The 26,075-nt window shown below is 42.6% G+C and overlaps 4 protein-coding genes across 6 annotated transcripts; 3 read left to right on the top strand and 1 right to left on the bottom strand.

The window, feature by feature from the left end:
- Positions 1-3,376: 3,376 nt before the first annotated feature.
- On the bottom strand, positions 3,377-12,390 carry LOC119646253 (reticulocalbin-2). The gene is made up of 3 exons (XM_038046688.1): positions 11,893-12,390; positions 11,680-11,827; positions 3,377-4,340 (listed from the first exon to the last, which is right to left on the bottom strand). The coding sequence occupies exons 1-3, from the start codon at positions 12,092-12,094 to the stop codon at positions 3,719-3,721; spliced, it is 972 nt and encodes a 323-aa protein (XP_037902616.1). The 5' UTR covers positions 12,095-12,390; the 3' UTR covers positions 3,377-3,718.
- A 285-nt stretch (positions 12,391-12,675) lies between these two features.
- On the top strand, positions 12,676-23,493 carry LOC119646511. Of its 3 annotated transcripts, none has more exons than XM_038047086.1 (4): positions 12,676-12,850; positions 13,676-13,790; positions 23,068-23,171; positions 23,258-23,493. In XM_038047086.1, exons 2-4 carry the CDS (start codon positions 13,709-13,711, stop codon positions 23,453-23,455), a joined length of 384 nt encoding a protein of 127 aa, XP_037903014.1. In that variant the 5' UTR covers positions 12,676-12,850; positions 13,676-13,708; the 3' UTR covers positions 23,456-23,493. The 3 variants fall into 3 exon arrangements, with proteins under 3 accessions (XP_037903014.1, XP_037903087.1, XP_037902935.1); XM_038047159.1 differs by lacking the exon at positions 12,676-12,850 and adding an exon at positions 12,946-13,290; XM_038047007.1 differs by lacking the exon at positions 12,676-12,850 and adding an exon at positions 12,949-13,328.
- A 41-nt stretch (positions 23,494-23,534) lies between these two features.
- LOC119646421 lies at positions 23,535-24,033 on the top strand. Its single transcript, XM_038046899.1, has one exon. The coding sequence runs from the start codon at positions 23,566-23,568 to the stop codon at positions 24,001-24,003; it is 438 nt and encodes a 145-aa protein (XP_037902827.1). The 5' UTR covers positions 23,535-23,565; the 3' UTR covers positions 24,004-24,033.
- A 458-nt stretch (positions 24,034-24,491) lies between these two features.
- LOC119646335 (ankyrin repeat domain-containing protein 39) lies at positions 24,492-25,420 on the top strand. The gene is made up of 3 exons (XM_038046797.1): positions 24,492-24,661; positions 24,782-24,985; positions 25,045-25,420. The coding sequence occupies exons 1-3, from the start codon at positions 24,529-24,531 to the stop codon at positions 25,275-25,277; spliced, it is 570 nt and encodes a 189-aa protein (XP_037902725.1). The 5' UTR covers positions 24,492-24,528; the 3' UTR covers positions 25,278-25,420.
- The last annotated feature ends 655 nt before the right edge of the window (positions 25,421-26,075 follow it).

The raw sequence follows: 26,075 nt of genomic DNA, 5'->3' as shown, positions 1-26,075 counted from the left end.
CATTTCAGCGAGTCTACTTCTGAAGAGCATTTCGAGCACTTTCCCGTCTGTGTCAACCATACAAAGTGATCGGTATGCAGGGTCGCCTTTCATTTGCTGATCAGCGCAAGCTATGCCACCTTCCATCAGGAAAGAAAAATGTCCTCTTGCAGGCAAGCGTTAAATGCCCCGAGCAGTAGGTCTGGTCAGTGTTGGAATACCAGTTTGTATATCTTTGCTGGGATACCATCAGGTCCGGGCTTCTTCTTGCACGCTGCTGCTACCAATATAATACAGTCCATCTGCTCGGCCTTAAGTGAGCAAGGTTTCCGCAGAACCCCGATTTATCGTATTAGCAGTTTGTAACCGAGTACCCACGGGTTCCCATTTACCTCGTCGACTAAGTCTTCCCAGCAGCAAGCTTTGTTTCTGTTTGTGGCATAAATACACACCCCTTACAAACGGCATCAATCATTCCTAAAATTACCGCTCGAGGAGAGATGATAATCGATTATTTAAAAATGGAAGGAATTGTGGTCGATAACCGATAACCAATCGCGATGAAAATTGTATTTTTCCACGGAACATATTTGGGTCCCATCCACGTTGTTGTAGCTTCCCACTGCGACAGATTAACTTCTACACAATTCACAGGATTGCCATGATAGTTGGGGAAGATTAAATTTTCAACCCCCGGATGAAAGATCATGGTGATCACCTCTGTAATAAGTTATAGCTCTTCATAATGGGTTTTTATTATGTCATCATGGTAGTGTTTAAATGTTCAACCCTATTGCGTTAAGAAAAAAGGATGGAGGGATATGCGAGAAGAAAAGGAAGGTCACCGTCTCTAACTGCGTTAAAAAATTGTGACGGCCATCCATGCTTGAAAAGTTATGTCGCCTCGAATTGACACTGTTTTCATGTCAAAACGGTAGGATTTAACTTTGAATACCATCCCCCAAACGGAAAGGAGAGGATGAATTGAGGGACGGGAAATCTCTCTCGAAGCCTATTGAAAAATTGTCGCGATGACCGCTCATCATCATGGTGAAATAATAAAAAACTTGTTTCTTTTTCGTTGGTGTGGATATTTATTCTTGCAAATACCGATATTTCGGGAACCACTTGTTCCCTTCATCAGTGCTAACAAGTTTGCTAAAAAGAAACAACAAGTTTTTATTTCAGATAATTAATCGTTGAAATTACACTCAGATAATCATGGTCAAGTTTAATTTGTCAGCGCTACCCCGGAGGGAAAAGAGATAAAGAGGGTGCGCATCAGGTAGAAGAAGGCCTCCTGTTTTAACATCGGCAAAGAATTGTGGCGATCATCCCCCGTTGAAAGATTACGGCACTTCGAAAAGGCGCTATATCCATTAATAAGCCTATTGGCAACGGAACTACCGTCGCTATACGCAAGGAAGGTTATAGAGCGGCTCCGCGCTATGCCCCATCCACCCTTCCTTCTTATATGCGTGAGTACGGAAGGTAGTGGAGAAGCAATAGGCAGAGTGACGACGATGGTCCTACCAATAAGCTTGTTATTAATGTAACGAAAATAACCCCACTTTAAGAAAACGTTACGTTACTTACCATGATGACATCAAAATTCTTAACTCGTAACTTTCTAAGTGGGGTAACTGGAGCGATTTTACAACCGCCACGAGTTTTTATTGGGTTTGATGAACCTACCATAAAGTTTCCACTTCCTCTAGGGATGTGGTTGAAATTCTCAAAAAGATTGAAAATGCCACCCAAAAAGTCGAAGATTAGAAGATCAACCAGACTTGCTGAAATATTTGAAGAAGAAGACTCCCGACTGGAAACAGAAAGAATCAGAGTCTCTATTTCAAGAACTACTGAAACATGAGAAAAGTTAGATGCATAAATTAACAACCTACAAGTTTAGCCTTTCACTTTAAGAGTTACTTCAATTCAATTGCAAGACACAACGTGATGAGGCTGACAAATTCAATCAATAATGAAAATCGAACCACATAAAAGGGCATTCAATTGCGATGAAGGCTACGATTACAGAGTGTATCGAAATGTCCTTATTAATATAATGTTTATATTGCGCTTATATTGTCGCCCTTTGAAGTTTCAGTAAGTAACGGCTGGTATGTGTTATTCCTTTGCAAGGCCACCTACCTGAGCGGTGATATTACTAGAGCTACTGAAGAACCCAAACATTTTTTACAGCATATCCGGAAATACAATGCACGTTTCCAAATGGACTGACGAATATTGTAAAATATGGAAATTGTACCCCCAAATTCAAGGCGAAAAACAAGCGTATCATTAGAATGATTCACTTTTTCTATGTCCTAAAGAAAATCCGCAGTTTTGCAAACACACACAGGCAGAGTAAAGTCTGCCGGGTTCAGCTAGTACCATATAAAATACTACTTTCTTACTACCTCCCACTTCGGACAGCAATCTTAATCTGCTAAACCGGGCAAAATAAAATCTCCATTCAACTGGCTGTAAAGATTTCCGTCGAGGCAAGAGTAAAACCACCATCAATTTTCAGTGCACCAAAGAAAGAACCATAGATTGTAAATACAAAACTTAAGCGTTCGTCAAACTATTACTAACCGGCAACATTAAACAAAGTTAGGATGCTTTGTTGCCTTGAACAAGCTTTACTCGTACAACCCAACCTCGACCGAAAAAAAAGAAAACGGGAAACATAGGAAGCTTTCGGGGTCAATCCCGTATCCTTCTGCTATTATTAACTCTCATTGTCTGACTGGAAAAACAAGTGTCTTGCACATTTAAAAATATTGATACTCCAATTTAACAACACACAACTTCAGCCGGATTTGACCGACGACTTCCTAATTCCAGCACTTCAACATTCTTCCAGTTTCTTACTACAATCAGCTCCTGAGCCCGAAATGAAACAATGAGACCCGCTTTGCCGATCCTTTCAAGGCATCAAGCGGTGAAGCGTGTAGTTATTGGAGGACTCGACGCGTCAGATAATGAAGCGTTACAAGAAGCCTACATATAAAGTTTGGCTGCAACTGAAACTGGTACCCATTCTCACCAGAAATCATTCAGGAAAGCATACTTTATAATATATTCAAGATAAAGAAACCTTTCATGTGATCCCATAAAATGGCTCTGAGGACCACTAACCCACCCATCTTGGTTGTGCTGATCAGTAAACGAAGCTCTGAGGGACAAAAGCCACTATGTTTAGTACAGTTTTATTGAAAAGCGTTGTATGACATAGAATTTGTTGGCATCAGGCTTTATATTAGGTGGTTCAAGTGGACATGGAACAATCTTTCAAGGGACTAAAGGCCATATTCTTCGCGAATTATGACGTCAATTATCCTTGGGCTGAGAAACTATCACTTACGTTGTGATGCAAATAAAACACAGGTTTCCGTCATTTTTGTGAAAAAAAGTTTATGACACATGAAATTTTGTACGGAAAATGAACAACTGCTCCTATTCATACACCATATATCACTAATATAATACTTCTATAAAAACCGAGGTAAAGGTAAATGAAAAAACAATAAAACCACACTCGATGCAAAAAGGCTTGTTACACGAAAAATATAAATGGTCTAACTCGTAGCAAGCAAAAAATCAAGATTTCCTAGAGCAATATTATTCCCCTTTTTGGGAAATAGTAAAAAAGAGAAGTAGTGTTGATAAAAGAGAGCGAAAATTTCGAAATTTTGTCTAAAAACATAAAATCTATCTCTCGAATTTCATTTTACAATTCATCGTGCAATTGATCACCATAATCCGTCGCTTCACTTCCGACAAATGTATCATAATGGTCGATAATTTCCTGATACGATAGTCGATCATCGTGATTGTCATCGGCGGCGGCGAATAAATGGTCCACTTCATCCGACGCCACTTCTTCATTGCTGGGTACCATCCATGAAAGAATTTCATTGCCAGCAAGATAGCCATCTTTATTTTTATCGTAGTCATTATCAAATTTATCCTTTTCCACCAAGAGCCATTCTTTGTCATGATCCTGTGCTTCTCCGCCGATAAACTCTTGGAAATCAATAACACCATCCTTATTTGTATCCTTGCTGCGTAATGTTTGTTGCAAAATTAGTGGTAACATTTCGGGGTGTTCTTCAGGACTCTGGAATAGGACAAACTCTTCGGAATTTAATACACCGTCTTTGTTTAAATCAGCTGTGAAGAACATTTCTCGGTCGTCATCCCACATGAGTTTCTGCTCTACTGGGAGCGAATCTTCTTTTCCTGGTTCCATATCGAAAACATCTCGAACATATTCGTCCCAGGTTACTTTGCCATCAGCATTTTCGTCTAATTCTTCAAAGCGTTCGGAAGCTTCTTCTTCGGAAAGTTTTCTGCAAAAAGAGTTGACATTTAAATAAAAATGTTATGTTTTTTATTACACAAGAAGAGGAGGGACAAAAATAAAAGTTCATTTGCAATCACATATTTTGTTTGAGGACTGAGGAGGATCCACTTAATGTCAGACTAGACATATGTAAGTTCCAGGAAATCTAAATTGATGAAATCGGATACAAAACTAAAGGATCATATCATGGGGACATCTTGCTATGAACAAGTTGTTCCCGAAATACTGGTATTTGCAAAATAAAAAACAGATTACTAACGACGGAAATTGCCTTTACAATTATGCACGGTCTGTTCTGTAGTAGTGGTAGAACTCATTAAAAAAAAATTATTAATGAGAATAGTACAAATTATTAGAATTTTTCAAAGTAGCACTCTTCCGCGTCTACACAATCCAGGAATGCCTGAACCGGAATGCCCTGTTGAACCGCCTCTACCGAGCTCTAATGCTTCCCCTTGAGCGTTCATTTTATTCACGGGAATGGAGAAATGTCTGACGGGGCCATGTCCAAAAAGTCAGGGTCCTCATTCACACGATGAAGAAGTTGGTGGCAGATCGTTTTTTGGTTGGCCTGTTATTCCTCTGACAACACTTGCGGCACCAACTTCACGGATACTTTCCCAAAGGCAAAGTTTTCTGCCCCGAGCTCAAAAACTTGAGTTTGGGTGATGCTTAAGACATCAGGAATCATTTTGATACTCTCGAAACAGCTTATGCCACTCAAAAATCGATCTACCCATGGCAGCATCACTTTAACTCCCACAAATAATATTGTGTGTCTCTTTGCCTGTTTCACCAAGCTACACACAAAATTTGATCGCGGATGGCTGCTCCAGTAAACGCTTCTCCACTTGATTCTCCGGGGCGAGGCGTTTCGACAGAGGTTCACAGTACAAGCGACCTAACCGCTTCAATGGCCGAGAGCTGATTTTTCTTAGCATTCCCAATACCCATCTGCACCAATCCTGCGCATGCAGACCGTCCCTCATCTGCCCGTTCCCACGCGAAAAAAACAATCCTACTACTTTCAGAACAGACCCTGTATATAAAAGTCTTGTACAGGGGCAATTTTCCGAATCTAATTTACGAAAGTTATTTGCACGGCAGATTAAAAGGCATATCTTTACGAGATCACTGCATTTGTAGGGAAAAAAGAAGTAGGTCAATATAAAGGCCAATTTCAAAAGGTATATATTAAGAGGACGATTCCGTAGCCTACACAATGACGAAATCTATGAGCGATACCACGACCGTCCGGTTGTGGATAAAATCCGGCTCAATAGGTTACGGTGGGCGGGTCACTTAATCCCTATTGATGAGGATGATCCCACCTGGAAAGTCTATAAGGGCAATATCTATGGTAGAAAAAGAAGACGAGGCAGACCCTACCTAAGATGGAGCGATGGCGTGGGTCAGGACGCCAGCCAGCTTTTAGGGATATCGAATTGGTGGACCTCGGCGCAAAACCGGGATGTCTGGAGTTCCTTATTAAGGCAGGCCTAGACCGGATACCGGTTGTTGCGCCGTTGATGATGATGATGATATATTAAGAGGTAAGAGACAGGTTAATAATCACGGACGAGATGCAAAGATGTCAAGGTAGTCGGTGTATAGGGACGAATCACTCACTTATTGTACACATTTTAATAACAATGGGTTTGCGAGTGGCCGCCGCCATTTGTATCCAATTGCAGACCTCGCCAAGAGAATACTTAGGGTCCGCACATACATGACAGGAAAATTGAACCTTAGTAGTAGCAACACTGCTTCTATACATCCGTCCGGTAGGCTTGACACTCGTCAAGGAAATGTAACATCGAGATAACAGTCTACCGGGCCACCGGGAAAGGGAGACTGTAAATTAAGATTCGACATTAGGAACGTTTATATCAAGCTATTCCGATCCGCAAAATCAAAACTGCTGGTGGAGTTGTTGAGCGGGGAGGATATTTCCGCGTAGACATCAAAGCTCTTTGCCGAAACCAGCGCTACTGAAAATTAGAAATTAGAAATGAGCTTCAGCGAAACTGTTGGTTTTTCCTGCGGGAGGATAACATCAATTTAGCTGCCTTCCAGCCGTCGGTAGATATGCAAACTCTTCGGCGCTCACGACATTCTCTCCATTCATACAAACAGGAAGAGTGCGATGACCTTTTAGACTGAAAACTTTGATTTTGTCAGGACCATCGATCAATCATTAAAGGCACTTGGATAAAAGTAGTCTGTATCATCAGATTAAAGTTGCATAATTCGGCAAGACCTCACACGATCTCTTCGCGGTGGCCGCTGGAAACCGTCTTCGGGCTGTGAGGAGGCTCATCCAACTGACGAGGATCTGCTGCGAGGTAGTAAACCGAAGCCAAAAGGCCGGGTTCATCCTCCCAGCACTAGAGAAAGTGTTAATAGGACCCCAAGCCAAGGTGAAACAGCATACCCCTAGGGCTGCGTATGTGAACTCCAAATACCTTGGGCACCGTCGGTTTCAAATAAGACCCTTACCCTGGTGGCCGGACTAGCCATGGAACCAAAACATGGACACAATTATCAAAAAAAAAAAACAAATAAATCGACGAGAGAAAAAGAGGTGGTGATACCAGGATCATTATCGGCGGACGAGCTGCTGGCATCTAGCCAGGAGACAGTAGCCGTCGAGAGCAGTACAAAGCGCCAGACATGGTATCGCGGTGCTGAAACCAACCGCACAAGGATATCCCGGAGCGAGGCGGCAGACGGACTAGTGATTTCCAGCCTGTACCAGATATAGTACTCCTAACCCGAAACCATCGACGTCGGGGGATCCCTCAAAAGTAAAGACCGACAAGAACATCGGTGACCGGAAACTGGCTAAGAAGCGAAGGTAAACTGGCAGACGAGCAGAAGGCGAAGCGCATCGCTCTCAAACGCAATCGATCTCAAGACATGGTCGAGCACAAGCGGAGTAGAATGGACAAGAGCTCGGACGCTAAACAACCTCTGGAGAAAAGTAAAGAGCGGCAGTCAACTAACGAGCCCACTGCGAAACCCTTCATCGTATCGCGCTGGCGGATGGCGATTCCACTAGCGGCAAACTAGCGCCGGAGATGTGGACCAATGTTGAGGCCAGGCTGTCGGAGGTGGTCATTGAGCATCTCTTGTACACCAAAGGCAAACACACGGGATCCATGCCCTGCTTTGATTCCTCTCAGTTGGTCCGTGGGTTCCACAATATAGCTTGTGAGGACCAATTTTGCAGGGACTTTCTCGGTTGGGGTGATTGGATGGGACGGCGTAAAACCCAAAGTCATCCCCTATGACGAGATTCCCAGGAGACCGATTGCTCGAATCTGGTTGCCGAAGATACGCATGGATAAGGAAAAGCTCGTTCAATCACTGCACGTTGAACACCTCAGTTTCCCCATGGATGGCTGGATAGTTTTCAAGGAGGAAGAACCCCAGATAAACAGCCAACCGTTCCTGTTCCGTATAAACGGAGAGCGCCTGGAGGCACTGGAAAAGGCAGACTATAAAGTACGGTGCGGAGTCAGGAACACAAAAATAAAAGTGTTCCACTCTGCAAAACCTACTGGAGGATGAGGATCGACGGTCCGATGGGGGCTGACAAACCCCCGACGCAAGCAAATCATGCTGAGGGTAACGCAGATAAATCTGCAGCACTCGAAGTACGCCTCGGCTAATCCGCTTGTCTTCCTCCTCGCGAGGAAGAATCTACACGCTTTCCTGTGTACGAACCTGAATTCCAACGACCTAATCGTGTTCAAACTGGATACTTTTCAGCCTAGATCTCGCTGAAGAGATCTCCAAACCCCTTCAGAGACCCCAGGAGGATTGACTGGAGGAGTTTGGTCAAGTAATCAAGAACAAACTGGAATCAAAGGTCGAGGCTCTGAAAAAGGCATTTGATACTGCCTTTAAAATATCGTGTCCTGCTAAATACAACAAGAAGACCGTGCTACCGTGGTGGAATGAAGATCTGTCTAACCTCAGGAAGAAGGGAAATCTTCAACATCTGACAGGCATAGATGTCGGCAGCCATACTGCCTGAAGAAGTACAAGATCATCACGACCGTCAAGAGGCGGTCGTGGTTGGACTATTGTCACAACATTGAAAGCACCAGTGAAAGGCTCAGTAAAATTCTTTCCAAGGAACAAAAGAGCCCATCATTTCTTAAAAAGTCGAAAGGCACCTGGACGGAATCTTCTAGTGAAACTTTGGAGCTGCTGGTTCAGATGCACTTTCCCGCCAGCGAGAAGGATAGGGAGTTAGAGCTTGCTTGGAGGGTTTGCAGCCGAAATAATTGGCACAGTTGAACGGTCACTGCAGTACAAGCAGTATACCCTAGCTGTCTTCTTGGATATAGAGGGAGCATTCAACAACGTTAGTACCAACGCCATCAAGGAAGCCTTGACCCGTATTGGATTGGAGAAGTATCTTGCGCATTGGATTAAAAACCAGGATAATTTAGTCGGATCTGGGAGGCAACCACCAGAGCTATGAACAGAGAAACACCCCAGGGTGTTCTGGTTAGTAGCGAACGAAATTCTGCGAATATTGGGCAGCAGCGGGGTGAAAGTGATATCGTTTGCGGACGCGGCATAAACCCAACCAAAACGGAACTAATGCTACTCACGACCAGGACAAGAATACCGGAATTCCACCTACCGCAACTGAATGAAAAAAGATTGATTCTTTCCTCCAATGTAAAGTATCTGGGCGTAATCTTGGATCCAAAGATAAATTGGAGATTGAACATAGAACTGAGGGTGAAGAAGGCCTGTATAGCACAGTTATGGTGCGTCCAAACCTAACGTACGGTTCTATTGTATGGTGGCAAGTTTTGAGCAAAAAGTACAATAGAACGAAGTTTAATAGGATTCAAAGAACCGCGTATGCAGCTGCTACTGGGGCTCTGCAGTCCTGCCCAGCAGATGCTCTCAATGTACTCCTGCATCTCCTCTCCCTAGACCTCCACATTATATAAGCTGTAGCGTACAGTGCCGTCAGACTACATGAGGTCGGATGCTCCTAAATACCCTCCTTACCGATATCCTATCAAATAAAGTTAATAACAGTAGATTACTATAATTTTTAGTAATTGGCTGCAAAACCCCCTTAAGCTGATTCTAGCACCACGAAATGCAGCAATGTAGGCTATATAAAGAGCATGATCCTACCAAATTTGGTGGAAGTTGTCGCTTCTTTGCAAATTCAAGACTATGAAGGTCAATATTATATACTACGTACTAGTGGGGTTAATGCACACTTAAATACCTTTATATAAGAAATACACAAATCCTTTCGTACCTGAAGCTTTCGGTTTCCTGACTTATTTTTAACTAAATCAAATTAGTATCAATAGCTGGCTGGCCTTTAAATTCAATAAATTTACTTCCACTATTTCGGTGCTTCGTCGCCAAATTTTGAAAATGGCCATTTTGGAACATTTCAGTAAAGGAGTTGCAGCTTTTTCCTCCCGGGTCCAATCGACTTGGTACCTACTACAAAATTGTAGCAGTCTTCCCTCTTTTCAGTGGTATACTTAATTCTACCTGGGGGTCGGGTACACTGCCGGATAGACTGACGCGCAACATAGCTCCCTGAGGCCAACCTATCTCTCTCTGAGGATGAGCTGTCTCTCCTCTCGGACGGTGCGTAGCTTTTCAGGGACCAAGCCTCTCATCTACCAAAACCGTTAGTGAGTGGTGATAGCCATACCCTGTACGAGATGACCCTTCTATTAACAAAACGCTACGGATCTAGACTGGGGAGTCGAAAAACACCTCCCCCAATCCAGGGTGTTATGCGAACCGTGCATGGATAGTTTACAGTCGGGGGTAACTGACGGCATTCGAACGGAGCCTCACTGATACCTGGTCGCCTCAGTGAGTAAGTTAGACCTTACCGTGCTACGGGGGGCTATGGCACGGTGGACCTCTTAACCCCCATACTCGTGGGAATCAAATAATAATAAGAATAATCATTGGCGCAACAATCCCTGTTGGATCAGGACCTTGAAGTTAGAGCACTTCATTCAAGACCGTAACGGTACACTAGGAGGCAATGTGGTCAGCATTGCGCTCGCCCGAGATTATTACCCTGATTTGACTCAGGTACTCATTCACAGCTGAGTCGACTGGTGTCCGACGTCAAATCACGATACAAATTCCACTGCCACCAGTGAGATTTGAACCGCGACCTTCCGTACGACAGCCTTGCGCTCTAACGACTCAGCTATCCGGGAATCAAATGAGTAAAAAAAAAAGAAAACGAAAACCGAACAAGTGGGGCCCCGTACCGCACAAAAACTGGTTAATCAGGCGAAGGCACATCTCCGAATTACTGAGAGCCAGGTGATTATACCCAAGAAGGGAGAAGTTGGGACGTCAAGCAGTGGATCCAAGGTTAACATTGGTATACTGCGTGGACAACAGCCAACAAACACACCTACGCGCCATCGCTCACGGTTCGTTAGAATGCACTTTCTCAGGACTTTCCGAGATGGCCGCACTTCTCCTCTACTATTCTACGCCAAGTGTTTGTGGGACAACCCACTCGTCGGTTGTCTTGGGGCAATGGATTCCACCGTATGGCATAGTCAGCAATGCAATTGTCGCTCTCCTAAATGTGTAACCTTCCCACAGTCACTTCCGCCTTCCGATCACGTGGCGTACAGGTGACAGTGCTAAGCGCCGACCAAGTTCGTCGTTTGAAATAATATCTGTACAGTGCACACCGTTGATAGTCGCAGACAGGTTTTGATGAAGACTTGAAGGTTTCGAATGACAGTGGTGGTCACCTTCTATGAACTTCTCCCATATAGCAACCCAGAAAAAAACTAGCACATCCATCTCAACTTGATATTCATGTTGAATTCTAGCTTGAGCTATAGAAAACGAGCATTCGGGGAACCCTTGCTACAATTGTCGAGGGGCGGCACACTTTATAGAAGTCAATCATACTCCGTTTGAGATAGGCGTTAGGCCAGTCCCTATCGTTTTATTTCTGAACGCCACAAATTTCCATGCTTTTTAGTAGCTTGTTATGGCAAGTAGGCAAGACTGAGTGCATTCTTATGCCCCTTATGAGCTTGGCGTGCGCATTAAGCACGTAGGTCAAATGTGTCCATGATTTTAAGGTAGCGAAACTATGCTAAGAGCTTGCATAAGCGTTTTGCAGAAAGACCACGCGGAAAAATTGATCAATCGAGTTATTGAAGAAAGATACGGACCATCTTGATTAGTCGGACATTAAAGGGTAAAATGAGGTTTACATTCGCTTAGAATTCGGCAATCGTATGTTTTTAAGGAAGGGCATGAACACCACTTACTTGAAGGATCGCAAAATCCATGCTTTCAATTCATGCCGATCAATGAATTGGTCCTGGTTCAAATCCATCTTCACCACTAACTTTGCCAGGCGCCGCTTCGATTCGTCCGGGCTGAGCTGATCATATTCCTCCGCCTCCTTGACGCTCCCTACGACCGCAAAACAAACTCGTTATCAGGTCAGACCACAAACCACACACCGGACAATCACGTACCCAAAATAGCCTCATGATCGAACTCAGAGTGATGTTCCCCGTCTTCGTGGTGATGGGCATCCCTGGGACTGTAGCTTCCGTCCTCCGTGCGCTCCTTGCTTTTGTCGTTGCCGCGAATGTGCGAGTGTTTCACGGTAGTCGCCGCATCATTCATCCCAAGCACCAGCAGCAAATATGCAAAAATCAGCACTTTCCCGTCCATAGCGCGAGCACTTTGAGATTAATTCCGTTGATTGATCACTTCCAGATGGCCCCGAGCTTTCGACTACTTGAGAACCGTCCAAGCTACCGCCTCCTTTGCTCACTCGAGCTGTCGTCAATGAAGTCGCCGCTTAAGCAACAGTCAGCATTTGTGCGCTGCGTTTCTTAAAGAAGTAGCTGACTATTCACCAAGGGAAAAAGGTCAATCTTCCGGTGAAAAACGAAAATAATCCGCTGAGCTGCCGGGGAACGTGATGTAAACAATGGTGACAGTTCTTAAGTAATAGGTGGTGCGTGTACAGAGTGAAGTTTGTTTTTGTGGGGCGCCAGCGAGAAACGTCCGTCAGAACACGATTCAGTGAGAATACGATGGGATCCGTGGATATCTATTTTCACTTCACTTCAAACTTAGCCAATTAAAAAGTTAAAAAAAAAATTCTTTAAAATCATTTGGAATCCAATTATCAAAGCCAACATGACCAAATCAATATATTATCCAAAATCTTTTTTTACTGAAACCATCGAACTGAGTCCTCCCGTTTGACTGATTCGATTTATCTGGCAAGTCCAAGCTCGCCCAACTAGAATTGTCACTTCATCCTCGAAATTCTGTCAACTCAGTTTTTGAGAATTCTTATTCATAGAATTTCGCGACAGGTTCGTGTCAAATAATAATAAAAATAATCGCATTCACCCCAATTGCAACCTACTGAAATGCAAAACTAGTGCTCGCGAGGATTCGCCCACAAATTTGAAGGTAAACAAGCAGCCTCAGGGCGCATTTTGGGCTGGCTATTCGCTTGGAAAATGTTCGTTTGCGGGGGCGGGTGCCACCGGACAACTTTTTTCCTGCTCACTATTATATTTCGCCCATTTCTACGGTGAATCAAATATTTATTGCGCAAACACTACTCGCATAGTCAACGGGCTCGCTACTATGACATCATGCCGTATTGGACCAGGCGATGGTTAGAGCCGTTTCTAGTTTTGCCCCTTGTCCGTTCCGGCAGTTCGTTGGCTTCCTGAGGCGACTGTGATCAGAGAATTCGTCCAGTCTACAAGTGAATAGGCAGCGAAGTCGTGCGGTGGCTTCGGGTGTACGCTTGGCGGCGATAGTGGATTTGTTGCGTTCAGCTTCGTGAATTCGTGGCTTAGTTCCGGTTGTCCGGTGCGACCTGACCCTCCGAGCGTGCTTCGGTTCGCGCGTAGCTTATTGATTTGCTTTAATATTTTCGGTATTACTTGCAGCCCATCACCCTCACCCGTCACTGACCCACCTTCACGCAACTTCAGTTTTTAGTTCACACCTAGAGGCGGTGTCCTTGCCCTGGTCCTTCTTTTCATTATTTCGTTCGCTCCATGCACAATTTCGCACTTTTGAGTTGTCCCGACCCCCACCCCTAAAGGTCATAGTTTATAAGTTGGTCTGAGCCCGCCGCCGTCTTTTATTGCTGCTCCCCGCTACGTGCTTTTCTGTTGCCTTTTATTATTTATTAACTCCTGCAATCGGTGGCCAGTCCTGCCGTCACTCAGTCGTCCGCCTGTTTGTCCTCTGCTTGTCTCCATTTGATTTTCTTTCTAGAGCGTGAAATTGCTGTAAGCAAAAGTCGGTTCGATGCCATACATCCTGATCCGGGGCAATTTAGCTTCGTACAGCCACAAGTACCCGTGGCGTGTCCTTGTGTCCGGACTGAAAGGTAAATATCATGTTGATAACTTTACACTTTGTTTCGGTTTGTTGCGTTCACCAAGTCGTTGTGATTGGCGTGATAGCTGTAGCTCTAGCTGTGTAGCGCGGCGGGTTCAGCATTTGTTTGGTTTGATGATTGCCAACGAAAGTGAATGAACGGCCACGCTGAGGCTAACGGCGCCAGATCAATAATGACTCCTTTACAGAAAACAGATACATTCTCATCGCCTCATCGATCCTAGTTGCAATGCAAATGGAAAGGAAATTAGTTCCTGTAGTGCGAAGTGTGGCGAAGGTTATCCTGCCTGAATAATTCAATGGGCATTTCGTCCCTAACTTTTTTTTTGTTTGTCTGTTGAACTATAAAGTGCAATCCGTCTGAACAGCAAATTAATAAATGCAACCTTATCCTTCTTAGTACCATCATTAAAAAAACGAATTGAAACCAAGTACTTCCAAGAATTGATGTAACTGGAGTGCCCCCGAATGGATTAAATAATTATTGTATTACATGTGAAGCTATTTTTGGTGTTCAACCACGAAATGGCTTGATGTGAATCATATTTGACCTCATATATTAAAACAATTCCGAGACAACTATCCCAATAAAAGATAAAATCGGAGGAAGTGAAGGCCATTAAAGATTTAATGGGCGAAAAACATCCAAGTGTTCCTGGAGAATATATCTGAGCGGGCAAGGAAGGAGTTAGGCAAATAATCCGTTAGTATGATGGCGCATTGTGAAGTCATCAGTGATATTTCCTACTTTTCATGAAGGACAACACAAAAACTAAAACATTTGCAGGCTGAAAACTTGGAAAACATCGGAATTTTTAAGGAAATGCAGAATTGTTTCCTAAATAATCGATAATTCCTCACTTTCCGACATCTTTAGGAACCACACCACGTTAGTCAAAAAATACCATTAATTCAGTTGAACTTCAACCTTTTTTCACACAAGTTAAAACACTAATCTTTATCCACTGCATCCATTTAGGAGGATATTGAATCAGCTGAAGATTTGCTTTCATATCTCTAATCGACCTTTTACGTCGAAACATAGGAATTTTCGTGAAAATAAATCTTTACAACAACGGTTTCGACCTACCTCAGTAAAGATCTCCAGACTTCCCGGTTTCATGCCGAGGTGCACCGGTTCGATATCCATAAAAGCTAGCAATCACAAATTTTGTCGTTATATAGCTTACGACACCGTCCGTCCTCCTGTAGGAAGCCAAACATTCTTCGGAAGATTCTTTCCTAGAACATAGCTAACAGTGAGCAATTTTTCTTGTTAAGAATCCAAAAAGACTTCCAAAGCAATTATCTTGCACAACAAAGGAACGTGTAACTCCATTGGTGGTGGAGTCCTAATTGCAATTAAAAATCAACTTGGCGCCGAACTCGTCTTTTCCTCTTCTGGCTGATCATATAATTATTTTGCCCTAAATGTCTCCCGGCATAGCTTCCACCGGTTTATTGCATCTTGCATCTGCGTCACTACCCACCTGTACGAAAAATTGACAGCTTGTCGGGAATCCTTGTGTGCGTTTGAGGTGGGGGAGAGGCAAATCCTCTGAGCACTCAGACTCTAATGCTCCACAGTACTCGATTCCCGCGTCTAGCGGATTCGTTTATGTATCGCAGGATTTCCGTTAGTAAATATTATACTATCCGCTGCATTTGTAGCAGATCAGGATAAAAAATCTGATATCTGATGCACCCATAGGCGGGGCACTTACATGGAAAGAGTTCGTTGGATTCCGCTTCCTCATTACAGGAAAGACACGGTATAATCTTAGAGAATTTCTATTCTAAACATATGTCCAGCTAGTGAATTATCGCCAGTCAGAATGTCAGAATGCTTACAATACTTCTGCAAGTCTTCCTGCTTTTCGGCAGGGTAAACTTTGCCGTATGTTTTTTTGGTTCTGACAGGAAAAGTTTGATGTGTTTAACAGTATTAAGGCTCAGCTACCTGTCATTATCGGGCGCTTGTTCCCAGTTTTTGGCAGCAGCATTCGCCAATGCTACTGACATCCCAATTGCTGGTTCCGGTCCGGGTATAAGGGAAATTAGACCATTTCCATTCATTCATTTCATTCATTTCCCTCTACACCATAATGATCGGGAACCCAGAGTAATTTCACCGTATTGAATCTAGAAACAGTTAAATCAATTTTTCCATTCCTGAACGATTTCTGAAGTGCCTTCAAGGCAGCTTGACTATCGATACGATACGATGGGCCTCTCCTTCTACCGCTCGTCAATCATCCAGGTTGCCGCGCTTAAGATCGCATATACTTCAGCCTGAAAGACCGTTGTATATTGTCCCAAGGGAAAAACCCACCTCGATGCTCATCCTGCCGAGACAAAGAGGGGAATCTAATTTCCGACGGAATGGGCGTATTGGAGCGATGCGTTGAGTACTTTGATGAGCTACTGAACAACCAAAACATCGGCGAGTTGGAGGTCCCGCCAACTGAAGAAACAGTCCGTGCAATTCATCGGCTAAGAAATCATAAGTCGCCAGAAGCCGATGGAATTACAGCCGAATTAGTTAAATATGGAGGCGACCAGTTACACCAAGTGGTTCATCAACTTGTGCTCAACGTATGGGACAGCGAATCAATGCCTGACGAGTGGCATAGAGGCATTATCTGTCTCATACATAAAAAGGGTGATATCACACAGTGCAGTAATTATAGAGGTATCAAGTTGCTGAGTACCATCTATAAGATATTCTCCGCTATCTTGCTAGGCCGGATAGGCCCATACGCCCAGAACATCATTGGCCCATACCAAAGAGGCTTCACTACAGGCAAATCAGCAACAGATCAGATTTTTCTCTTTTCGGCTAGCGATGGAAACTGTTGGAATATGGACATCAGTTGCACTATCTTTTCATCAACTTTAAACTCGCCTAGGACAACATAGCCAGGGTAAAACTGACCAATGTATGAGGCCAGATAAAAGCAGCAAGAACACTATCAAACCATTCAACATCAACAACGGTGTATGACAAGGGGATGCCCTATCGTGTATCCTCTTTAGCCTGGTCCTCGAGAAAGTGATCTGTGATGCTGAGGTAAATGCGAGAGATACGATCCTCTTTAAGTCCACCAAACTACTGGCCTATGCTGAAGATATCGACATTATGGGAAGAACGACCCGAGACCTTCAAACTGCCTTCCTCCAGATCGAGCTGGCAGCGCGAGATCTTGGGCTGCACATCAATTAACGCAAGACAAAATATATGGTGGCAACGTCTGCACCGAAAACCAACCAACCAACAACATCAAACCGCACTGGCGAAACGGGAAGAATAAAGATAGAAGACTACAACTATGAGACCGTCGATAATTTCTCCTATCTAGGGTTGAAAATTACAACCGATAACAGCTACGACGATGAAATCCGCGCACGGCTGTTGGCAGCCAACAGAGCCTATTTCAGCTTACAAAAACTGTTTCGCTCGAAGCGTACCATAGGGCCAAAGCTCTTACCGTACAAGACAATGATCCTGCCAGTCCTCATGTATTCTTCGGAGACTTTGGGTTCTTAGCAAAAAAAAAAAACTTCGAACTCTTGGCTGCGTTCGAGAGAAGAATCCTCCGAAGAATTGTTGGCCCCCTACATGAGGATGGGCGATTTCGTAGCCTACATAACGACGAAATCTATGAGCGATATCATGACCGTCAGGTTGTAGATAAAATCCAGCTCAATAGGTTACGGTGGGCGGGTCACTTAATCCATATGGATGAGGATGATCCAGCCCCGAAAGTATAAAAGGGCAATATCTTTGGTAGAAAAAAAAAGGCGCAACAGACCCTGCCTGAGATGGAGTGATAGCGTAGATCAGGACGCCAGACAGCTTTTAGGGATATCGAATTGATGAACCTTGGCGCAAAACGGGGATGCCTTTAGTTCCTTATTAAGGCAGGCCTAGACGATTGTATGGGGATACGAGAATCAGAAGTCATTGTGAAATCTGTATTTAGTTTTCCTAATAACTCTTCCAATGCGCTGTGCCCCACGTCCATTGTTTCCCCATAGATCTAATTAGTCTATGCACTCCTCTCATAGCGGTGTTTTCAATAAAGAAATCCAAGGATTGCAAATTGAGTAATGCATTTAGAGCTGCGCCGGATGTGCTCATGGCACCGGTAATACCCAGACACACAGTTCTTTGCATTGTGCTTACTTTCTTTTATCTGAGTGAAATTATGCGGTATTTCCAACAATTAATTATCTGAAATAATAAAAAAGCTTGTTGTTTCTTTTTCGTTGGTGTGGATATTTATTCTTGCCAATACTGATATTCTGGGAACCACACACCAAGGGAAATATCGGTATTTGCAAGAATAAATATCCAACCAACGAAAAAAAAACAACAAGTTTTTTATTATTTCAGATACTTTCTTTTGTTTCCCCTTAACCCACCACCACCACAGACATTTCAGCGAAAATGATGTTAAGCTGATTTGCCAGAAATTCTTTTAATATATTTCTTAGAAGTCGCTCTAAGTGCTCTAAACTCCCCTTTAGCATCTGTTAAAAGATCGACTCCGACTCGATGCCATGTTGAATTGAAGTTTCTAATTGCATATATACGGCACTTGTAACCGTCTATATCTTACGCGAGACCTGCAGTCGAACTATTAGAAATTAGTGGAACAGAAAAGTTTTCAGGAGTCTTCAACCAAATTAAACTCCCGAGAGTCTGTAGCAGAATATATAAATTCAATTCAATTCAATTTTATTCAATAGTGACTTACAACTAGACAATGGTTACTTAATGCTAGCTTAAATAATGGCTAATTGATCTTAACTCTATCAAACGGGTGACTATTACATTGTCTTGCCAACCCGACCTTCTCTGTAATTTACTTTACATAGTATATTATTCTTTGTATACATGGATCTTGACAATTGTAGTTTAATCTTGACTTTTCAAAACAGCGCCCGCACTAAAGGCGCGAGACGGTTGAAATTTATTTACTTAACCTAGCTTAATCTAATATATACAATGGGCACATTACAATTTTCTGTGCTTAGCCTCTATCCACTCCTACCAGGCAGGGAGTTTCAAAAAGGGTGCGGATTTTGGGTCTGTGGGATGAACTCACGATTTGGCAGGGCCTTAAGAATGTGGCCAATGGGGAGGTTTTACCCTGTTGGTAGAGATGCTGAATTAATGGATTGGGGTGGTCCTCCGTTCTTTCGAAGAACCTTTCCATTAGTGTGAGAACGTATTCTCGAAGTGGTTTGACTTTGGCTCGCCTATACACTCGGCGTTTTTGCCGATCTTTTTAGTTTTCCAGTTGTATGACAAGCCGGTGCAGTGTCTGAGGATCCGGCGTTCGAATGACTCGCATTTAGCCATGGCTTGGTTGGAGCATGAGATCCAAGTTGGTGCTCCGTAACAAATAACGGGTCTAATCAGGGTCTTATACAGTGTCAGTTTGGTTTTGATGCTGAGACCTACTGTCTTGCAAAGAAGAGAGTAGATGCCACTGACTGCACCGCGTGCCTTGCTGATAGCGAGCTGGAGGTGGCGTTTGAACTTGAGGAGTTCATGCAGGGTTACTCCCTAAGTGTTTGATCGAACTAGATCTGCTCACTGTGGTGTTCCCGATTCTCATTTTCAAGCGTTTAGCTTTCCTGTGGATGCCTCTAGAACCTAAGTATCTAGATTTTCTCCTAAAAGTGCAGATTTGCGTTTTTCCCTCATTTATCTTGATTCCCCAACTACGGTAGTACCTGCAGAGGACTACAATGTAGTTCTCAACGGCTTTGGCTGCCCTGTTGGGGTGGAGGAATTGGCGCGCGCGTATCATCGGCGAATTAGATGAGGTCAACGCCATCATCGGGGATCGGAACGTCAACTGTGAAGACGTTATAGTAGGTTGGCCCAGAAATGGATCCTTGCGGTACACCCGGCGTTACCGACAAGAGATCGGAGAATTCATTCCCCATGCATATGACGAAGACCGGAGAGTAAATAAGTGAATTGCAATTGTATTGCATGCTCTGATGTTTTGTTTTATGATGGGAAAAAACAAAGACTCAGTACATGTATTAGGGAAGAAAAAAGAGAAAACGTAAAATTTTCAATTATTTCTAATTCCAATCAAATAAGAATGTTTTATATTTAAAACTAAATTATGTAATTTTGTACAGCATCGCTGGTTAGATGCCATCCATGCAAGTGTTCAAATGATAGTATAGCAGTTCTCGCCTTTTCATTGGTAACAACCGTTCTCGCTGTCTCCCAATTCCTCTTGCAACACCTTGATGTTGAAAGGTTTACAGAAACCGCCAATTCTCTTCCTCCAACTTCTGAGACCTGCTCTCTCGGGTGGTATACTTCCAAGAGAGTCTGTATAAACTCAACTCTGGAGTTCGTGAAACTACCATCCGGTTTTCTACGAGGGCCCAACTAAGCCAACTCATCCATATTAATGACTCTACACAGCCTGGAAGTCTTCCTTTCCCTTCCAGTTTCTTACATTATGCTCTAGAAAAGTTTCGTGTCGAAAGTTTTCATCATCATCAACGGCGCAACAACCGGTGTCCGGTCTAGTTCTGCCTTAATAAGGAACTCGAGACACCCCTTCGGAGGATTCTTCTCTCGAACGCGGCCAAGAATTCGCATTTTTTTTTGCTAAGAACTCAAGCTTCCGAGGAATACGTAAGGACTGGCAAGATCATAGTCTTGTACAGTAAGAGCTTTGATCTTATGGTTTCGAGCGATGCAGTTTTTGTAAGCTAAAACAGGCTCTGTTGATAGTCAACAACCGTGCGCGGATTTAATCGTCATAGCTGTTATCGGTTATGATTTTCGACCCTAAATAGGAGAAATTATCAACGGTACACGTTTGTTCCAAAGAAGCTTCTTGTCTAGAATGATTCCCGGATACCCCTCATTTCTGGAAAGCAAAAAACTTTCAGTTTTCTCCTTTTTGTAAATAATACATGTGGTTTTATTTGGATTTACCGAAAGTCCACGCCAGAGGCACCCACTGTCAATCAAAGCAACGGCGCGTTCTGTATTTCTACACACTGTTCCGAGATCTCGACCAACAACTAGCACAGCCACGTGATCCACATAAGGTTGAGCGTGTATTGGCAATTCGCATAGATCAACATACTCCGCAAAAGCGGCGATAGCGATTGAGGGCCGCCTTTCGTCGCTTCCGTTTTTAGGTAGCGATCAACATCCACTTCAGCATACAGCAATCTCTGCATTAGTATAGCGTAGATCTACTTAATAAAAGTTTCATCAACACTATGCTCTCTGCCGGCATCACAAAGCTTTTGGAAGGACGTACAGTCAAAAGTCAATGTCTACAAACACCGGCGTCGCATACTCGCCTTTCAGAGCTGTGACATCTATCTTTGAACCCAAAGAGTGAAGAACAGACTCACAGGACTTTCCACGTTGGTATACATATTGGTTTTCATTTAGTGGGTGCGGCCTTAAGGTCCTATCACGAATGTGACGCTCAACCACTCTCTCCAGACATTTAAGCAAAAATGATGTTAAGCTGATTTGCCTGAAGTTGTTTGGGTTTGAATAGTCATCTTCTGTCAAGAGGAAGGCACCTAGCCCAAAGCAAGACATCTTCGAAAAATATCTCATAGAAATGGCTCTAAGTGCTCTATACTCTCCTTTAGCATCGCTGGATAGATATCATACATGCCAGGTGCATTGAAGTTTTGAAAGGATATTATACCAGTTTTCGCCTTTCCATTGGTAACAACTGCTCTCACAATGATCCAGTTCCCTTTGCAACACCTTCGTGTTGAAAGGCTTGCAGAAACCGCCAATTCTCTTCCAGAAGAGTGGTGGGTGGGCGCTTCCTTGATGAACATCGATAGAGGCACGAAGCGGTTTTGATACACCCGCCACACTTTGAGCTTCACTTTTCGGACCGTAGTAGAGTAATTTAACCCATCTAGTGCTAGTTTTTGTGGCGCTAGCTGTTGTCGTATAGCATACCAGCTGAGGACATGTCGGACATGGTCAAACACTTTTTCCAGATCCATAAATGCAATGTGGAGAAAGCGATGCTTCTCACGGTGTACCTCCATTAGTAACCGCTCAGCGTGTATTGCGTCAGTAGTTTTTCATTGACGGTTATCTGTTTGTCAAAAATGCGTTAAAAAATCTTCATGGTATGCAATAGCAACCAGATCCGGCGGTAATTAGAATATCTGCTGGACTACTTTTCTTTTTCCATATTGGAATGATAGTGCTTTTTCGCCAGTCAGATGGTGTTCTGCCCTTGTCAAAAACCCAAATAAAGAATTAATTGAACCACAGTGTTGGTTCCCAGCTCTTCGCTTTCCATAGCTCATATGCAATGTCGTCAGATCCTGTGGCTTTCCCCGATTTCATTCGCTTTATTGCTTCCGCGACTGCAGTAACGCTGAGAGGTGGACTTGCCCCAAATATCAACAATGCTTGTGGAAGTGGAAGATAAACAAATTCTGCAGTTGAGCTATCGCTTTCTCTGCTTCCCGGTTGGAATTTTCGCAGATATTCCAATTTTATAAGCCAGCTTTTGGTACTACACCATAGAGATTCTTCTAGAGCGCTAATATCGGTGCGCCTCTTCCGAAAGGCTCTTGCTAATTCGTATGTCTTTCCACTGAGGTTATCAATATTTGTTTTCCTCTGATGAATTTACTTACATCCTGACGCGGTTCATGCAACAAGACCGGGGGCCATCCTACCGCATTTACTAAAGTAAACGCACTGGTGTTTCTTACCCTTTTGATTAAACACGATTGTTTTTGTTTTTAACGATATTAAGAGCATATGTTCCAAGAGAATGGATGGAGGATGTGCTCTCGGCCCGATTATTTGCGGTTGGCCCCTTTGTGGAAGTATTTCATTGGCGGTGGTTATGCCTATATCGTGGACAAAGCTCCTAGTGGGCACACCTTGTTGCAACATTTCCCATCTTCTTATTGAATCGTTTAGTGTCATCTTTATATTCAAAAATGTTATCAATTTTTTAAGGAGCGCTTATTAGGCTTTCTCATTATAACATGGCACTAGCAGTAGAAGATAAAATTTCGAACAATTGTTCTTCGCAAATTCTTGCTAAACTCAGTAGAATACAATATATCAATAGATATTCACGCTATCTATAATGTGAACCAAATGAATATGATATCATATGAGCAGCACTTTATTCTTATCTTAATTATCATTCATTCGCGAAAACAAAGCTAAGTAATTCAGTAACTGATAAACATCGCGCATTTTTTAGCTGACGATATCGAGCAGCTCAGTCGTTTCCCATGCGGTGGATACAGTGACGAATCTACACTAGTCTACCTAGTACACCCATGTGTTATCTTAACTGCATTAGAGGTAAGTGAAAATTTTTTGTCGTGCGTATCTTTCAATCTCATAGCTATATCTTTCAATTTCATTGCTGTATCATTCAATCATCTCAGGTTCTTGACTATCGTGTTGTCGCTTCATCATCGACAGCAGTAAAGCAAGACTACAATGAGTATATGTGGACTATGCGAAAAGAATTCATTGAACCAGACCCCATTGTGAATGATTCAGTTTCTACGGTTGTGCGTGAGAATATTTCGAATTTGGGCCGTGAATTAGGGAATTATCATAAAGTTGATTCGCCTGAATAATCGTTGAACGTCGTTTTTCATTCAGTGAGAGTAATATTTTGAAATTTAGTTATTTTTAAGAAGATTCTGATTATCCAACTGTTCTGGAATAATCTAAAACCCTTTGAAAAATGGATTCTCAACAATCTCAACCTCAAAATCTACAACAGCAGCAACCATTGCCACCGTTGCAGACACAACTACAGCAGCAACAACCGATTATAAAACCACAATCACCCCCACCAAGTCAGAGTCAGCCGCCAACCCCCCAGGCATGTGCAACGAATGTGGTGATACCAGTTCCGATTGTTCCACCTGAAGATATTTACACATATGTTGTTGTGAAAGGATCTCTTCACGCTCAGGATTGTGCAATATTCGGCCTAAATGAACAGGAGACTGCTGCCTTCACAAAACGTTATACAAACGGCTCAACTGAGATCGTAAACGGTATTCTGATTAAAATACCACCCTTACAAGCCATCAATTCGTTGTCGCAGTTGGGCTACAAAGTTGTGTGTAGTACAGGCGAAGCAGAGATAGTTTGGACGATGCAACGGGAATTGTAAACCGAAATATAGAAATCTTTTTGGAATGGAAATCAACACAAAGACTATCTAACATCATCGCAATTTATGAATTTACAGATTTGAAACTGATACTGAAATAGGAAGGAAACAGTTGCGTTCTCTTTACTGCTAGCATATACTCGTACATACTCGTGTTATAAAAAACGCTTAATCATAATTATCCTCACCTTCAAAGTATATAAAGCATATATTTTATTAATAAAAGCATGTGAACGTTCTCAAAGAACAATACAGTGATTTTTGTTTCGAATAGACATTATTTAAGCAATAATTAAAAATCAAGTTTTAATTCTTATCATTCCATATAAAAAAGGAGAAACGAACCAAACAAGTAGAACAAAGTTGCCATGGGCGAAAACAAAGGACATAGCATTCGAACTTGAACTATCCTTGAATCTTTCACGTTTTATGAAATATAATTTCAATCGATAGTATTGTAATATTTTTTAAAAGTAACCTAGATTTAAATAAATTCGTTAATTTGAATGAATAAAGTCAAATAAAATGTCGGATGCAAATGAATACCATCATCAGCACGGTCACCATGAGGGTGACACATGCCAATGTCGTTCGGCCACTGTGACGGTTGGACAAACATTGGATGAAATGGACTTTGAACGCGGCATATGGAGTGCAGGTAATGTGGTTTCCGTTAATTAATGTAGAGCTTTCATGTCAAATTGTCTATGAGCAATTCAGTCTTGTTTCCGCAAAGTTGCTGGATTTCAGTCACACTTGAATCTGTTCTTATTTCCAGCCATCTACAATGATATACATCGAATTAAAGATTTCATACAGAAAGGTGATGTAGATAGACGTGATAATGGTGGTTATACTGCGCTACATTATGCCGCCCGTCATGGACACAATGAAATTTGCCGCCTTCTTCTGGATGCTAATTGTAATGTTAATGCAAAAACAAAAGGCGGAGCTACTCCCCTTCACCGAGCGTCGATGATGGGTACGTGACTAATTCAGCTTAAAACTCAAATACAATGATCCAAACATGCTTGGCTTTAGGTCACAAAAACATTGTCGATATGCTGCTCAGATCAAATGCAAAAGTGGATTTACAAGACGAGGATGGGCAAACTGCACTTCATAGATCTGCTGCCAAAGGCTTAGTTGAAATCTCAAAAAGTTTGATTCGTATGTCCAATGATTTGAAGTCGATTCAAGATAAGAAAGGTCGTATCCCGTATGATTTAATTCCATCCGGCAACGAGGAGTTAAAACGGCTTTTGGCTATTTGATTTTCTCAATTCTTTAAAACATTTTGTATTAGTATACAGAGATCATAAGATTATATTTGTAGTGCACAGAAGTATTTTTGTATTTATACTCTTGAAATGTTTCATGTAATTTGCATTTGAAATAAATTTGATTTTGATTAAAATTACTCCGTCTTGTATTGGAAATTTGGAGGTTTTTTTTTAGAAAAAACTTCACTTGGATCTGTTTACTTTCAGACTATTAAGGTAGTAGCCTTATGTGGCGGCCGATTTTTGAAGCTATTTTTGGAGATTTTTTTTTATTCAAATTTTTTATATGTGTTTATTCGCATCGTGAAGTAGGTATTTAATTTTACATACTAGTAACGCCTTCCATTTAACCCGGGTTGCTGGCGCAGGTGATTCCGGCACTTAGAGTTATCTGAAATGGAAAAACCAAACAGGATATTATTCTGCATGCTCGTGGTTCTGGCCCGAACTAGGATTATTCAATTTTATGAAAAAATTACAAAATGGCCAAAATTCAAAGATTCATATTTTTTAAAAAAAAAAATGTGAAAAATAATATTCACTAAAAATGGATAATTCTAGTTCCGGCCAGAACCGTTATTGTGTAGAATAACATATTAAATATTCTCACTGGTCAATGCCGGCTGAACTATCACCTAGGAAAGCTAGGGATATCTACGGACACTGCCTGCACGTTTTGTGGGGAGTGTAACGAAACCTCTATACACGTCCTGACATAGTATCCGGCACTCGTGCGAAGTTGGTCGAGGCATCTGGGAGAACACTTAATACCATTTGCAAAGCTGAGAG

This window comes from Hermetia illucens, chromosome 1 (assembly GCF_905115235.1).
Source record: "Hermetia illucens chromosome 1, iHerIll2.2.curated.20191125, whole genome shotgun sequence".
In the NCBI taxonomy this organism is placed as follows: domain Eukaryota; kingdom Metazoa; phylum Arthropoda; class Insecta; order Diptera; family Stratiomyidae; genus Hermetia; species Hermetia illucens.
This window is presented reverse-complemented; position numbering and strand designations above follow the sequence as displayed.

Excerpts from the sequence above, each read along its gene's own strand:
- LOC119646253 (XM_038046688.1), bottom strand. The coding sequence starts at position 12,094 with ATGGACGGGAAAGTGCTGATTTTTGCATATTTGCTGCTGGTGCTTGGG. Across the intron at positions 11,828-11,892 it reads CGATCATGAGGCTATTTTGG|GGAGCGTCAAGGAGGCGGAG; the intron begins GTACGTGATTGT and ends TTGCGGTCGTAG. Across the intron at positions 4,341-11,679 it reads TGGATTTTGCGATCCTTCAA|AAAACTTTCCGAAGAAGAAG; the intron begins GTAAGTGGTGTT and ends CTCTTTTTGCAG.
- LOC119646421 (XM_038046899.1), top strand. The coding sequence starts at position 23,566 with ATGGATTCTCAACAATCTCAACCTCAAAATCTACAACAGCAGCAACCA.
- LOC119646511 (XM_038047086.1), top strand. The coding sequence starts at position 13,709 with ATGCCATACATCCTGATCCGGGGCAATTTAGCTTCGTACAGCCACAAG. Across the intron at positions 13,791-23,067 it reads CCTTGTGTCCGGACTGAAAG|CTGACGATATCGAGCAGCTC; the intron begins GTAAATATCATG and ends CGCATTTTTTAG. Across the intron at positions 23,172-23,257 it reads TTATCTTAACTGCATTAGAG|GTTCTTGACTATCGTGTTGT; the intron begins GTAAGTGAAAAT and ends CAATCATCTCAG.
- LOC119646335 (XM_038046797.1), top strand. The coding sequence starts at position 24,529 with ATGTCGGATGCAAATGAATACCATCATCAGCACGGTCACCATGAGGGT. Across the intron at positions 24,662-24,781 it reads ACGCGGCATATGGAGTGCAG|CCATCTACAATGATATACAT; the intron begins GTAATGTGGTTT and ends TCTTATTTCCAG. Across the intron at positions 24,986-25,044 it reads TCACCGAGCGTCGATGATGG|GTCACAAAAACATTGTCGAT; the intron begins GTACGTGACTAA and ends GCTTGGCTTTAG.